Below are 16,748 nucleotides of genomic sequence, written 5' to 3'. Positions count from 1 at the left end.
TTGTACTTCCCAATCCCACTAAACACCAGCAGAATTACTAAAAAGAGCGACAGCAAACGCAAAGGAGCTCAACGGCGTTGGCCCTGATGGACTCCACGTTTCTCCTGGGAGGTGGACCTCTACCGCAAAGCTTGAAGGCCCGTGCCATCTAGTGGTGAAAAGCCAGCCCCAAAGCTCCCTTCTACCCGACTTGGGTACTAAAAACCTCCGGGGTTTCAGACTGGATCTGCACTGCGAGCAACTCACCTGTTGAAGCAGCCAGTCCAGGGATAAGCACTTTCCCCTACCCATGCCGTCACTCCAGGATTCAGGAGAAACACGAGGACATCCTGGAAGCGGGGACAAGGGAAAACAAAATCAAGTCTGCCCTCAGTATCTGAATCCTTTGTAAAGTGTAAAAAGGGCTGCAATAAGCGTCATTGCTAGTGCTTAAATGCCGCGCTTGTTAAATGAACCTTGGGATTTTGGACAATAAAGAGGCTAACACAGAAAGTCAGTAGACGACCTGCACATCAGAGCCACAAAGTGAAATTCCCAGCTCCCTGCCTTCCGCCTTGGTGCACCCCCTTCGCTGGGCTGGAGGAAGGATGAGCGTTCTCCCCCGTGGCCGGAGCACCGGTGCCGGTTGTTTGCAAACCTGCCACCACCCCGCTGGCACGGGACAGAGGTCCATCGGACCAGTTCTGCTCCTGGAAGGACAAAGGTCAGGTTGTGCCAGGATCAGAAGTCACAGCGGATGCGGTGCCGTCCAGCCACAAACCCAAGTGGGCTTGTGGGGTTGATCAGTGTTGGAGAACGCAGTCGATGCTGCAGACCTGGTGAGCCTGAGCTAACCGCGTCGTGTCTTAGCCGCCTGTTCGTGCCATGCGGGCACCAGCACCCCACACCAAGCTCAGCCCTCTCGCAGCCGCCCAGATCCGCAGGCAGTGTCTCCTGTTTCTTCTCAGACGGTTCTCAAAGCAGGGTCTTACAGAACTTGAGGGTAGCAACTCTTCACATTCTTAAAAGCTGAAACCACTCATGTTGGAAACAACTGGTGCATGAGAGATGTATTTTGACGCATTCTACTGTGGCAAGGATGTTGCCTGACATTTTTAAACAGGGAAAAGGCTAACAGCTGATCAGCTGGCATTGAAGGGCTGAAACACAGGAACTGCAATTAACTCAAAATAAGCAAGAGATTCTCAGAAAGACAGAAGGCTCCTGATTAGGTTCTCAAAGGAGCAGGGCACTGCACTAGGAAGTTCAAGACTGACTGTAATAAAAATTCAGTGTTAATGTAGCTCTAGTAGTTTAATATAGCACACAGTAGCAGCAAAACTTGCTTCAAGCCAGAGCTAGTGTTATTTGTGAACAGACATATTTGCTGATAGGACACTTTCAACTCCCCATACAAGATGTTAAAATAGTCTAGCACGGAGGAGAGGAAATTGATATGACATGCAGCAAACTATCCTCCTCTGCAGTTCTGAGGAGGACACAGGTTACACATAGCTTCTCCTTTCGAAGCTCTGCAGTCATCCGCATAGGAGGCTGGAAGTTTTAACAGGGTGAAGTCAGCCGTGTGAATTGTACAGCACACACAAGCCCAGGCGCGAGGGATTCACAGGTAAGTACCTCTCTGGCCACAGCTCCCCGATACCAGATCCCTTCTTCCTACCCTTCTGAGTTCAGGTACACTGCCAGCATTCAGGATGAGTCCTGTGGGAGTACGCACAAAGCACACTAGCAGAGGGAGGTACAGCACAAACAGCATGTGTACAATACTTTGACAACGACCCCAGAGTGACCATATTATGGCCCCATCCCATCCTCGCCTAGATATTAGGGTCTCTTTGCTACCAAAGTTGAAGGAACATTTGTATTATCCATTTCCCATTGTGGAAGCTGAAAGGCCCTGTGAATAGGAATGCAGGAAAATAAAGCCCAAGGTGTATTTCATCTGTGTCCCCATTTGTAAAACCAGGACATAAGTCTTGGTTTGAGTTCTATTGATGAGGTCTCCTGCCTTTAAGAGACTTCTCCCCCAGATTTCCACAGCTGTACCTCCTCCAAGGGTGACTACAGCCCAAGAGCTCTCAGACATTAGCACCGGTTAATTCTTCTGTTCGCTCCATGATGCTGCTCTGTCCACCCACAGGTTCATCTTGCCATTCCTTTTGCCTGAAGCCAAGTCCAACATTGCTATGTGTCAACATAAGCCCTTGACCAGATGCAAACCCTTCTCAAAGGCAGTCTACAAAGCAGGGTGGAAGAGCCTCCATTCCATCCAGCTGTCAGAGATAACATTTTATTGATTACAAACACCCACAGGGATAACAGATATGCTCAAAAGATACAAGCTTCTGCTCTACATGAAGATTACAGCTAAGGTATCAAAAGTTTATATAAAACCCAGCATAATCACACTGCCAACTTCCAGTCTAATCCCACGTAAAAAAAAATAATCTTCATATAAGTATTACCCAAGCAAGATGAAACACTGCTTGTATTTTACAAAGACTGTGTATTTTAATTGTGTAGGATCAAGGCCACAGGAGACCCCTGACAGCACATGAGTGCCTGTGGGGAAGGTGCAGTATCAGTTAAAACAGCCCTTGGTGTAACTTTGGGCAGAGCAGAGTTGTACAACAGCACCTTTATCCATTCCAGGGGAACAGACCATGAAGCATTTCCTTGGGATCAGTACCAAAGCAGAAAAGCAAGCGTGTGTTTTACAAGCATCTGACACCAATAGCCCATCACCGAGCATTCCCACTTACATTAGCCCCCCAAATACACCCCCCCCCACACAACTCAAACTTTTTGAGGTCAAAAGACCCAAGTGCTCAACTTACATAATGCCACAGCATTTTACTGTACTCCATTAGTAGCCAATTTTTACGAGTGAGAAGAGTAGGACAATAGCAAAACAGCTCATTCTCTCAAGATTAAAGAGATCTTATCTGGTGGGTTTGTTTGGTTTGTTTGTTTTTTTTTTTAAATCTTCTTTTAATCTCTTATTATTCAATAAAAGAACTCAGGATTCAATTTATGCATTTTACTTAACAGAAGCAATCAGGGATGAAGCATGTTCTCATTTCCTCCTCCTGTACATCTTCATTTCCAGAAGACGAAGAACTTCCCACTTTACCAACATACTTACAGAAAAACTAAGAAGTCTATAACCAATCTTAAGAAGTATCAAGAACAAAGGAGGGAGGAGGTGGTTTTATTTTTGAGTTTGTTGTCTGTTTGGGGTTTTTTTAATTGCCAAGATGAAATGCCAACTTTCAAGGATAAGGCAGAAAAACCACCTTTAGTAACATTGCTCTGAAAGATACATACCAATGTGTACTTGAAAATGAAGTCATCTGTAGATATTACACCCGCTAGAATATGACTTTTGACAGGTCATCTTTTGTAGTGTTGCACACTCAAACAAGAAGTCTCATTCTACAGGCAAAATCCCATTCAGAAAAAGTCAGAAAACCACTCGGGTCAAATATTCATATCAAGTCTGGTTACTTTATTTTTCCATCTGTGCAGTCAGTCAAAAGAACAGTTAACGATGAAAACAGACAACCACAGAAGCTTTAGGTACAGTATTGTAACACTGAAGAAGCAAATGACCACACTGAACACATTCTTTATGCTGGTCATTTCCAAACAAAACAGAAGTCCATACACAGGCCTAGTTCAGTGTAAAACCTGATATTAAGCAGCAAGTTGCTCACAAATCGCAGCACAGTATATGGCATTTACTGCAAATAGCTACAGAAACAGTGCTTAGTGGATGAACTGCATAGAATTAGCCTCATGGGCAAAATTAAATCACCACGATAACAACCTTAGTGGCTCCCTAAGAGGTCTGAGTTATGCAATTCAGCATGAACAAAATTGTTTACACCACTCAAATTTTAGCAATAGCTTTTGTATTTTTTCCACCAGTCTACACTGTGTTTGTTCCAGCCCTCATTGCAGTTAACTGTTTTCAATTAACTGTCACATACAACATAGGTAATTACTGCTTATTCAAAGTTACACAGCCCCTGCAACGAAGGTGATATGACTATATTTAAAGTAAGAACCCAAAATACATTCAAGAGAATGGCTGCAACAATAAGGCAATAAACAGTTTTAAAAATAGATCCTATTAAACAAGACCAGCTGTGGAACCCGTTGCCTTCATAAGGTTTCAGACTTGAATGGGTCAATTCAAAGTTAAGTGCTTACCCACCAGTAACATTTCAGAAGTACATTGGTAAAAATATTCAAAGACATGAGTATATTGGACTGCCAGCAATCACAACCCAGGTCTTATCACAAGTACGCTTTCACACATACAGCTTCGCTTTTACAGGTTTGCATGAAGAGCCCTGTACAAAGATTTTATTACAGACACCTTCAGGAAAAATTATGCATTGACAGAAGACATCAGCATTCCAAAACTCTTCTGAACCACATCATATAAACCTTTGACCTGCTACTAATAAGGTCATTAAAGTTATCCACTAGGCAGACAGCCTTATTGGCAGCTATGTCACAGCAACATTAAAAAACCAGCATCAGCTGTTTAAAAAAAGAGACTGAAAATTACTTTGGGGAGTGAAATGTACACCTACATACAGCAAGGAAGGGAGAAGGAAGTTGTTTGGCTAGAGCAGATGAGCTACCCAGAGGTTCCACGTCCATCTTATTGCATATTTGATCAGTGTCAGCACTCAAACCCACATGGGTTTTTCCTTCATTATCTTGCTCCAGAGTCTTGATTCTTGCACCTTTAGAACTATGCTGACTAGCTATGTATATTGCTGTAACTTCACATTTCTTCACAGCTACTAGAAGCAGAGACTGAGTTAACAGTTACTTAGTAACAGGGATACTACAAGCATCAGCCTTTTGACATCTTCTGTGTGCTAAAGTCTAGGTAACAGTGGAGTGCAGCGAGTGTCAATATCCTATGTCAGTACAAAAAAAAATTTATTTGTAAGCCTATATTAGCAAAGCTCAAGAAAAAGATGCTAAAGGTGTTTAAGGAAAATGTACCAGTACTTGGTTAGCACTGCTAAACTGAAAGTCTCATCATGTGAAGAGACACACAGACACAATATTTTGTGATACTAAGTTGTGCAAGGCAAACAACTGAAAGCAGCAGGGAATAGAATCTGATTGCTTTTGCTCAGTTTGAATAAATGGAATTTTACTAATTAAAAAAACCAAACCATTATTAGACATTCCCTTGCCAGCAGACAGGCTAGAGGAAGGAGACTATCAGTATTTCTACGTGTGTTTAAAGGATATGTGCATAGCACTGCCTAATCATGCTTGAAGATGTAACCCTGTAATACAAAGCATGCTTATACATACATGCTAGTAAACAAAACAAAGACTTTTAGACTCCAAAGGAAGGTCAGGTCTGATCTTATACATTTTAATACTGAAACTTCCAAATCATTTTAGGAAGTGAACACTCTCATTAGCTTTTGAACAGTATTCACAGGTGACAAATTAAAACAAAGGCGCTAAAAGAGTGCTCTCTTCCCAGACGCAAGACTACTCGATGAGAAAGCTAAATGTTGCTGCTTTTAGCCATATAATTGAACCAAACCACAAGTTTGGAAGTCATAGGTTTAAACTTCTTAACAGCTGAAAGTAGAAGACCAATTTTGTAGTCCTGTTTAACTTTTTATACAGGGAACAATGATCCAAACACCACCACATATCCAAGGTTTGAGAGAAAACTGAAGCTGTTCGTGACAAGACCTGTTGGTAGCTCTCTCTCATACACACATCAGAGGTGGTACACACACGTTCCTCCTCTTTCCAAAGATCTCAAGCATCAATCTTCAGAGTTGCTAGGTAAACAGAAGTGGAGCTCTTCATTCTGACGTGCAATGTCAAAACAGCTGTATAACTCATTCTCAAAGAAAACAGGAGCAACCGCTTATTACTGGTAAAAATCAGTAAGTCCTCCAGCAAACACGAGGTACCAAATTGATTACTGTAACACTATCAAAGTGTTACAGTGACATCTACCAAATTGGTCAGAATGCCTTAACTGGTTCCAAGAAAGAAGTTATGTCAGGTACCATATAACTGATGTAAAGGTGTACAAAGCGAACTAGAGATGTGCTTAGTATCCAAAAACCAAGGATGACACTTCAGAATACTAAACAGTGAGTACATAACCTAGGCACCTTGCCCTCTCCAACACAAGTTGGACTTAGAGTAAAAGGTTCAGGAAAACCATACAGAAACCTAGCAGGACAGTTTAACCTATAACCCTCCTTACGCCAAACGCAAGAACACAGGTCTTACCATCCAATTCCTTTTTTTGCCCCCTTTTTTTAAAAAAAGGAGATAATATAAACCTGCAAATCATGTACATCTAATATTGATTTTTCATATTTCACTTATACTTTTTATATATATAAGAACATAACTAAAATCTCACTTTAGAATACTTTCTAAAGCAGGATATTCTTTCAACCATTTTTCAAGTTCACGTGCATTCTCAAGGTTGAAGAAAAAAATAGATATTCATATATAGCTAAGGAAATAAAACTCAATTTCACTATATGTAGTTACAGTGCTGAAAAGAAAAAATAATTTAGAAACCATTTCAAGTCTGAAATGTTTACTATGCTCAGACTAATGCAAAGGCTAAGCCTGTGGTCCAGGACCTGTTTTCAATCTGTGTGCAGAGATAAGAGCTACAGCAGCTCAACATTTTTCTGATGGAGATTTCTCTCCACCCCTCCTTTCTTCCAGTATTCTATGACTAGCTGCTGAAGCCCTCCCTGAACCTCTATCAAAGTAGCATACATTGGTAGTTCAGAAGTAAAGGTCCACAGGTATTAATATTACCTCTTAAGTCAGTTTTTCAGTAAGATCAAACCACTGAACGACACAGTGCAGAGGTGCTTAACCATTCATAGTTAGTCAGAAGTTCAACGGAGTACTTTAAGTTGTCTCTTCTGCAGCTGCCCTTCGCTGTCGAGCGGATTTCTGTCTACCTCTCTGAGGTGAGGGTGGAGTCTCCTGTTCAGCTTCAGTCTCTGAAGGCTCATTGTCTCCCTGTTGGGACCCAGTATCACCTATCAATTCTCTCAGGAATTTGAATTTAGACAAAAACAATTGCCAGACCACGTACCAGCCTGCAGGAGAAAGAAGAAAGGTACTGCTTAGTTACTTCATTCAAATTGATAGTCAGCTCTCAGGCAAAGACAACAGAAAAGTAAGAACAGATTTTAACAACTCCCATCCTCTAACTGCCAACTCTCAACCCCAACACCCCTCCATAGCACACCCACTCCATTCTACAGTCCTGTAAATACCAATTCAACTTGATAAAGTTTGTCTTCATCCAGAAGCAAACATTTAAGCTACAGGCAAGGACCTACACATTCTGAATTGTACTGCCATAGCAAGCAGTAAGTGGGTGATCACCGTTGCACAGATAAAGGTCTTAGCTGTCAGGAGAAAACAAATTTCTGTGGTTATACCAAAACAAGGACTCAGGATTCATTACACAGGCCCTGTAAAAAGGTAGCACTAGAGTTTCTACCCTCACTCAGCAAACACACCATTCTGAAAATCACATTTTAAAACCTGCATTACATAATCACTATTAAGCACACTTGTGGAGGTCTTAAAATTAATACCATGTTTTATAATAAATCCTATTTTGAAATGCACAAGCACTAAAAGACCAACCACGTCCCCCAAATTCAAAGTGTTTCCTCACCATGCCCAAATCCCATTAAAGTAAAATTAATATTCTCTGGTAAATTTATGTTCTGCTCCACTGCTAAAATGCTCTGGGTCCAAAAACTATGCAAGTAATGAGTTGAGATGGTCACACTTCTAGAATCTCTCTTGAAAAATATTTAAGATCCAGCTTCTCCTCTCTCTCGTATAAGGGTTTCTATAACAGGTAGCCAAGAAACTTAAAGCAGGTACAAATATATTTAAACATAACCCCAAATCTCCCTTTTAAAAGGCATCCCTTATCTAAGCATTTAGGTCAAGAAAGACCAGAGTTTTACCCAGCTGAAAACTAGTGATATCACTTTCCCTCTAGCTAACCAGTCAAATTTCATCATCCGTAGAACAGGAACGTAACATCTGTGAAATACACAGTGAAGTAGCATAAAATTTAAACAGCTATTTGAAAACATATGCTATATAAGAATCATTTGCAACACCAAAAACCATCTGTCTGGCACAGACCTATAAATTAATACTCCCATTCTCTGTTCAGAAGGTCTTGCTAGCTTTCAAGCCTATACTGCTGACCTACGCAAATATTAAGAGCCCTATTTTACAGAGCTAGGGAAACCCATCCTCCCAATTACACAGCTGTCAGCAGAAACAAACTTCTGAGTGTGGACAACAGGGGCATATTAGGGAAGGGGAAGAAAGACTAGTAAGTGGCACTTATGTAACCACAGCACGACTGTGTTTCTTCCTCTTCTGTAAGCAGAGTCATACCAATACGAGCAGGCCATTACTTAAGACACAACAACATCCCACCCTTCCTCTCCCTCCTGGAATACTTTTCACATCCTGCAGACTTTTAATTTCCATTAACTTCTCTGCTGCTGAGGAGAGTTGGAGGAAAGCTTTTATATGACAACCTTTTATGATCTAAATTAATTCCTAAAGCCTACACCTAGTATTTCCTTTTCCATTAATACCTAAACCTTTAAATGACTTGTGATTAAATTGAATTTGATGTCCCACAAATGCACTAAATCCCCACACACCTAGAAAAAACCTCAATGGCAGATGTCTCGTTTTGGCATCTTTTTTCTTTCAGATCTGGAAGTAAAAATTGAAATAGCAGCTTTCTGAAAGTTTTTCTATTGAGGGATATTTCAGGTCTCTGGGACCTTCAATGCTTTGTGCATTCTGAAGACCAGAAGACAATCCATTCTTCTCATGGGTCTAAGCACCATTAGAAGTAATCAAATTTCCAGAAGCCATGCTAATGTCTAGTCCACGTGGGAAAAAATGCATAAAATATTCCAAGTGAATATAGGACACTTGCAAGAAAGTGAGACCTAAGCAAAATATTACAAGTCATTCAAAAATGTGTTGAACTCCCCAATTTGTTGACAGAAACAAAATTTGAGACACTAGACTTAGAAGTACATGAAAAGCATGTGGTACCTTCTAAAAGCATGTGTGGGGGGAGAAACTCTCAGCCACAAATTGTTTGGTTGGTTTTTTTTTAATTATTTGTTTGGTTGTTTAAAGTCCTACCTAAAACACCTGCAAAGTGAATTACCGCAAAACAGACACATGACTTCCAGAGAGTACCATGAACGGGGAGGGGGAAGGAAGACCCAAAAATATTCAGGGTCTTCCCAAAAGAGTTATAGGGCACTTTACAGCATGACTTGAGTATATTTGGTATAAATAACCCATTAAGGGAGGTATTTTAAGTTATGCTAGATAAAGCAGACCACATTCTTCCTCTGTCACTACAAACAGGCCATTTGACATGCAGAATTACTGGGGGATGGAGAGGGAGAAATACTAAAGAACGTTCACAGTTCATTCTTGGACAGTCTCAAGAAAAGCAGCATTAACTTTTTTCCATGTTTTGTTTGAGTTAGAGCACCATGGTCTGAGTATCCAAAATACCAAGTACCATAAATAGACTTTAGAGCTCTCCAGCTCTGGACTACAAACAAGACAGTGTAAATAATCAGCCAACAAGACTGGTTATAGCCAACAAACAACCAGACCAGTGATAATAGCCAGGTGAAATGAACTACGATGCAGTGGATTGAAAAGAAAATTAGAACAGGCTTAGCCAATAATAGTGGGAGGAAAACCAGGCTTGAAAACTAGAGTTTCAAAACCTCAGATGTCCCAGCCTGTACCAAAGAGATTTAGGTGTAAGGTAATCAAGTAGAAAGATTTCTTTCTTTCACTTGCTCTAGTTACAGTGCCAGCTTGGATGGAAGGTTAAAAAATAAAAATCCCTGAAACAAACACACTTGTCTGAATCAAGTTAAGACTGCCTGTTCAGCTGAGACTCCCTGTCACCTCATGATTACTAAACAAGTAAAAATTCCCTTGGAAATAACCAGACTACTAAAGAACAAGTTATTCTGGGTAAGAGAAACTCTCTCCAAAACCAATATCAACTAAATACGCCATTAAACAAAACCATACACACAAAGCCTGGAGGCAAATTCACAGTACTAAGTTACTTCTGAATCAGAAGACAATGCATTTTCTATTTATTTCTCAGCCTCTTAAGAACACTGCAAAGTGGTAACACCCAACATCATGCCATGCTGAAGAACTGTAAGTTATGTAATACTGTATTTTTAAAAAGAAAATAATTGTAAGGTAATTTAAAATACACAAAAAAGGAAAATGGGCATTTCCGTGCATTCTTGTCTTTATGTAGCTCCGTTTAGCTTCACAGCTCTTTTGCTGTAGAGCTCTCCCTGGTCAGGTAACTGACACCACCAGTTTGTATCTCACATGCCTCCACTTTGTTCAGGTAAGCTGCTCTCAGAGAAGTCCTACTGATTTAACTTCACCACACACAACATATTTGATTTGAATCAGTCTTCCAGTGCTTGCTTTATTTTCTTCAGCCATTTGATTTACCTTTTCCTCATCCTTAGCTTGACTGAACCTGTGGAAGTCAAACAGCATACCCACAATGCATCTGCAGCAAACAAGCAGCAACAACATGCAGACTATAATACTTCTACATTAATTGGTGAAAGAAGTTGCCTATCAAAGGAGTAAGCCAGATCCAACAGTACATCATCACAATGCAAAGCGGGGGCTGCAGCTCTTGGTGTAGCAGATACCTGAATCCAGAGAAAGTCAGGAAATCTTGTCTACCACAAACAGACAGTATTTTGCATTTAGGCAAAATAGCAGCTCTCGGTACTGCAGAGTTTAGTATTCACTAAAAGCTGGGAGCCAGTGTCTCACTTAAAATGCCACAGTCAGGTGCCATCCAGAAATGTTTAAGCCACATTTGGCATTGTGCTATCAGTACGTCAACCCTTCTTATAAATCATGATGCAATGTGTTTGTGAAGATGGGACCATGCGTCAAAGCCTCTTTTACTGACTCATACATAGATGTATGTAACATCTGTGCTGTATCAGGATGTTAAACAGATTTTATGATTTGACTATTCTTCATTAAAGCTACCTTTACTGTTACTTCCCACACCTACTCTTAGTTCTTTGTAAAGGGGAAAGAAACAAAGCAATCTGACTACAATGTTACTCCTCCTCAAAAGGTGAGGGGTACAAGTCTCAGGATCATGTATTTCATTCACCTTATACTGGCCTGTACGCAAAAGCTAACGGAGGGTTTTCTTTATTGGAGCATATTTTCCTCTTCCATTTGAAACAGGGAGAGCCATCAAAACAAAAAAATCCAGGGCTATTATGGAGTGCTGGGGTAAAGCAATCTGATTTTTGTTACGTGAAATACAAATAAAACCAAGAAAGGAAGGAAGGTGATGCAGTAACAACACAAGACAGAGTCTGAAGATCTGGCTTCTACTTCTGACCCTGCTATGGGCTTCCTGTGCAGTCTTGCAAGATAGTTCTACCTCTGTGTCCCTACTGATTTGAAAATAGAATGCTATTACTCCAGCACATGAAGACTAATTTAGAACTGGGGTATCACCAAGGTGAATGTTGCCTGTATTCAAATGCTGAAATGTCCATCACAGAAAATCTTAAGCAGCTATAGCTGAAAAAAAGGAGCACAGAGCTCTAGATGCTACCATGAGATTTGGGAGAACAGGGTTCTACTCTGAGCTCTGCATCAGATGTCTTCTGTGACCATAGACAAGTCACTTTAATACTGCACCATTTTTAAGATGTAGATAATATACTGCCCTAGTGCACAGCTTTGCTATGGAGAAGATCAGACTGAAGGAAGCATACACTACTCTGATATTGGAATAACAGAAGACATCAGGTGACACGGTGCTTGGTTCTGCACAGCTCCTTAAACCTGGTCCCGTTTAAAACAACACTCTACCACATGCTGCTTGCTGACTGATCACAAGGAAACTTGCTCTCTTTCGACCTCCTATTTGTAACAGTTTCAAAACTCAGCTTCAAATTAAAGGGTATTTTCTCTTTATTGCTGGTCTAATCAAGCATGGCTTTTCTCATCTTTTGAAGTATTTTACAATATTCACTCATTTAAGATAGTTACAAAACTGTTTAAACAAAGCATTAAAGAAAAGTTATTCAGGTAGAGTTTAGGGCTCAAACGTTCTCCTATCTGCAACTAAATTCAGACTTGTGAAGGAAACCACACATTTGTTTCGGCACTTTGAGTTACATGATTTTTGTTTTAAGGTCATGTCTCTCAAACCACATCTCATTAGCCTCTCTTGCCAAATGAGATGAATGCTTCCATCTGTTCCACTGAAGGCACTTGGGCAATTTCACATGGCTCCATGCATTTCTACATGGGGAAAATAAAACAAATACACAGAGATAAGCAGTACCAGAGTTCACCTTGGGTGGTACTTTATCTTATCCTATATCCTTGACTATGCATGAGTTCCTACCATCTGCAGAGGAACATGGAAGCAGCAATGAGACCAGCAGAGAGAAACCAGAGAAAGGAAATCAGAAAAGGTGAGAATAAAAAAAAAAAAAGTGGAAGAAAGTTACCTTAATCCCACTTTTAAAGGGTCAACTGAAAAATTGCTATGTTTACAGTCCCTCAATGGTTTCTATGTCAGATGTGATCAGTTTACAAACAGAGATGTTGCTAGCTGCAAGACTTCCGTGCTTCCTAACAAATTCAGATCAACATTGAAAGTACCAGTTGCAAGCATCCAGAAATGTTTAAAAGAAAAAGAAATCAGGTCATTTATTCAAAGTACTTTTATAGACATAGATGCCTAATTCAGGCATAAACATTTGCTTTTCACATGTCTGAAGAACTGGTCCAAATAACTTCTGATAGTTTGTGCTTTGAATTTTGTCTTTTCACTTTAGAAAAATGATAAAATTAATCCCCCCCCCCCCCCTTATTTGATAGCACTTATCACATCATATTTGTGATAAGCAGCAGAAATCCACATGATCCTAGGATGTCTCCTGGATATTTAAGTATTGTTCTCTGCAAGCATTCACACCACGAGTCTTTATAAGCCACTCAAAATCCAAGTTACAGCTGTTTAGGCTCTTGACCCTTTAAGTCCTTTTCATAAGGCTGTTTCAATACCTCTCATCAGATGGCTGTAAAATATTCTTATCATCAGATCAAGCTTACTCAAGATTACATCCAGCCATTCTTGTGTCAGATTTGTCCATTAATTTGTATGTCTCACTGGCTGGCATTTACTCATATCCTGTCATACATAGCACTCAGTGTCCCTGGGAGTCCAACAGGCTGTAAAGAATAGAGACCTGTAGCTAATACGGTGAGTAAGAAACTGCCCATCACTGGCACAGATCAGCAATTAAATTGGAAGTAGCCTGTACTCAGTTTTTCTAGTAGTGGTCTTGACATTGTTTTCCTTGAATATTTTCCATTAATAATCATGGCACGAGAACTAGAAGTGTACCAATATTAATCAATAAATGCTGTATGATGGAAAAAAAAATCATTACCAATACTGTAAATCATTATCAAATCCTATTGAGTCACTTCTAACATGGTAACAGTTCAAGTCACCCCCAAAAAAACAATGAACGTGTCAGCTTCCTGTGTTCGGTACTTTGTAAATCTAGGTGACTTTTAGCAATCATTTTATAAGCTCTGATACTGTTGAAAGTAAAATACAATGAAGGAGTCAAAGGAAAGTATTTGCTGAATGCAAGTCGAATGTGTAATACAGAACTCCAAACTGCCAAGTAGTTATAAGCCACTTAAAAATAAAGCCATTTATTAATTACTTTTGCTCTCTTTAAGCAAGAAAGCACTAGAGAGGTGTTTAAGTTAGCAGGCAAAGTTAAAGAGATCCTTAGCATTTCAATTCCATTTGTCACATACTGACAAAAGCAGAAAGGCCTGGAGAAAATGATACTCGTTTCCAATTTTGAACGGCATGTTGTCAAATCATTTTAATCTTTCAGGAAGAGAATAAGCAAAGATCTCATATGCATACTCTGAAAACATAAAGACCCTAGCAAGTACCACGTTTCATCTTCTAAAAGATTAAAAGTGGCCAGACAACACTTAATGAGCATATAGAAACTTGAATAAATATCCACTTAGGTCACAATTTAGTAGTCTGTAACAACGGACAGTACAGGACATGCAGGAAGAGATCACAAGCCCAGGGAAAGCATACAAGGTGCACCCTCATATAACCTTACAGTCCTAGTTACCTGCATTGCAGAAGTCTCCTTACCCGAGTATTAGTACTCTGGCTTAAAGATGCTGACCTTTCTTCCATGAGCTTAAAAGTTTCAGCACCCAAAATATTCTTTGTTAATGAGCTTGCCATTTATTTCTCCATTGTGTAAAAAAAAATTTTTTTGTTTTGAGCCTGTTGCTTGATCATTTAACTTTATGCACTCCAGTTCCTCTGTAATGATGCAATTTCACAACCATTCCCAGTTCATCTTTTTCATTCTACTCAGTTTTATAACCATCACCCTTCCTCCAGTCATCTATTTTCCAGGCTAGACAGATCTAACCTGTTTAGAGTTTTTTCATGCAAAAATCATTACATAGCTCTCACCATCCTATTTTTTTAAAAAGAAACTAGGATTTTTTATTTTTTTTTAAATAAGGTAATACACTTTAACAAGAAAATACACTGAGACACAAGGATGTGGTAGATTCCTGTAGCAATATAATGACATTTTCTATTTTATTTTAAACTTCTAATGTTTGATTTGCCTATGTGCTTGCTACAAAGCATTAAACAGATATTTTGAAGAAATGCTTGCAATTACTTCAGCTAATCCTTTCTTTGGGATACTAACAGCTCAGTTTGAAGCCATTATATTTCCCCACATAAATTATGCATGAATACATTTCACACTTTATGTGCATTACTCCATACATGTTAATACTGGATTTCACCTCCCATTTTACCATCCAGTCCCTTCATACTGCAAAATCTTTTCACAATGCTTTGCCATTTTGACCACAATTAACAATTTTTTTAAGTATTAAACGTCAGCTGACTTTTCATTTCGCTCCCTTGGTTTTCAGAAATCACTCATAAATCCACCTGGCATTTGCTTTTTATCTCACAAGCCTTTCACCACAGGCTATGGCGTAGTTTGAGTTTGGTGGTGCTGGTTTTTTTGAGGTAGTTTTTTTTTTAGAGCTCCAATTTCAGGATATCGATCACAACACTGACACGTACTACACTGCTGATTCCTTCCAAGAACTCCAACAGACCTGCAAGTCGTGTCCCCCATTAAAATAACCCTTCCCTCTGCATCAAAAAAAAGCAAGTCTTGGATGCACCACACAAGAAAAAAAGCCTCCTAAGAGCTGCCCTCAATCTATTCTAGCAAACAGATGTCAAAAGTTGAAGGGTACCAGCAGGAAGTCTACTTCTTCCATTCGCTGGCATTGCAGCCCCATGTACAAGCTGCACTGAGTGACTGCTCAGTAGTCCGCTCACTACAAAAGCTGTCAGCTTCAGATTAGTCACCGAATTAAGCTCTGGAAGCATTTCAAGGCTCGAAAACATTCGGAAACAAAGAGAAGAGGGCGCTGTGAACCACACATCCTCCCCCGCCCCCCGCGGCACGGTGCCCTTCCACTTCCTTCGGTCAATCTGAGCAGAGAGGAACCGCCAGAGATTGGGAAAACGGGGGGGGGGGGGGGGGGACGGGACACGGACGGACACCAGCACCGCACCCCGAAGCCAGCCCAGCCCCCCCCCCGCACCTCCTCGCCCCCCGCCGAGGGGAGCGGGCGGGACTCACCGCACAGCATGAAGAGCAGCACGCAGGCCAGGGTAGCCACGATCACCAGCAAGGTCAGCCCGATGCTCTGCCACATGGCGCCGGCCGACTCCCCTGCCGCCCTCCCGCCCCCCCGCCACCGGCGGCAGCAGCAGGGGCCCCTCCTCGAAGACGCCTCCCCGCCGCGGCAACCGCTCGGCCGGGCTGAGCCGAGCCCCACCGGCGGCCGTCAGGGCCCCCCTCAGCCCTGCGGGAGGGGAGGCCGGGCCCCTCGGCGGGTCACCCCGCGGCGGGCCGCCTCGGGGCTGAGGTGAGGGCAGAGGCCCGCCGGCGGCTACGGGGAGGAGGAGGCCGCGCCTCGCATCGCTGCCCCCGGGGAAGGGAGGGCAGGGGGCAGCTCCGCGGCCCAGCCGGGAGGGCGAGGCGAGCCGAGGGGACCCGGGCCGAGCCGGCGGCGACACCGGCCCCTTCTCCTCCCGCCGCCTCACAACCCGGCGTGAAAAGCGACGGCGGCGGCGAGCCGGGGCGGGACTTCAAGCGCGCCGCGCCGACGCAGGGCGGCGCGCGGTGCATGCCGGGAGTTGTAGTTCGCCTCCCCGCCCTCCAGCGGCAGCAGCGGGGGGGCGACCCCCCCAACGGCGACAACAAGTCCCGTCGTGCCCCGCGCCGCCCGCGGCAGCCGTTGCCCCTGGTGCAGGGCCGTGCGCCGCCCCCCGCCCCGGCTCCTCTGGAGAGGCCGTGTGAGGAGAAAGAGGGGAGCGGCCGGTGTGGTAAAACAGGCCGTGGCTGAAGGCCCGAGCGGAACAGAAAGTCTGTAGGACAGATGGGTTCCCGGGCAGTGATTCAGTAAGGATGGGGCAGCCCGGT

The 16,748-nt window shown here is 42.2% G+C and overlaps 1 protein-coding gene across 1 annotated transcript; it reads right to left on the bottom strand.

Annotated features, from left to right (window-relative positions):
* Positions 1 to 3,487: 3,487 nt before the first annotated feature.
* Positions 3,488 to 16,325, bottom strand: SMIM13 (small integral membrane protein 13). Its single transcript, XM_069809087.1, has 2 exons — positions 15,903 to 16,325; positions 3,488 to 7,139 (listed from the first exon to the last, which is right to left on the bottom strand). The coding sequence occupies exons 1-2, from the start codon at positions 15,976 to 15,978 to the stop codon at positions 6,946 to 6,948; spliced, it is 270 nt and encodes an 89-aa protein (XP_069665188.1). The 5' UTR covers positions 15,979 to 16,325; the 3' UTR covers positions 3,488 to 6,945.
* Positions 16,326 to 16,748: the final 423 nt, after the last annotated feature.

The sequence above is a fragment of the Haliaeetus albicilla genome, chromosome 21 (genome assembly GCF_947461875.1).
Source record: "Haliaeetus albicilla chromosome 21, bHalAlb1.1, whole genome shotgun sequence".
NCBI lineage: Eukaryota > Metazoa > Chordata > Aves > Accipitriformes > Accipitridae > Haliaeetus > Haliaeetus albicilla.
Note: the sequence above shows the minus strand (reverse complement) of the source record. Positions and strands in the feature narration are given on the sequence as shown.

Excerpts from the sequence above, each read along its gene's own strand:
- SMIM13 (XM_069809087.1), bottom strand. The coding sequence starts at position 15,978 with ATGTGGCAGAGCATCGGGCTGACCTTGCTGGTGATCGTGGCTACCCTG. Across the intron at positions 7,140-15,902 it reads GCTGCTCTTCATGCTGTGCG|GCTGGTACGTGGTCTGGCAA; the intron begins GTGAGTCCCGCC and ends TTTCTCCTGCAG.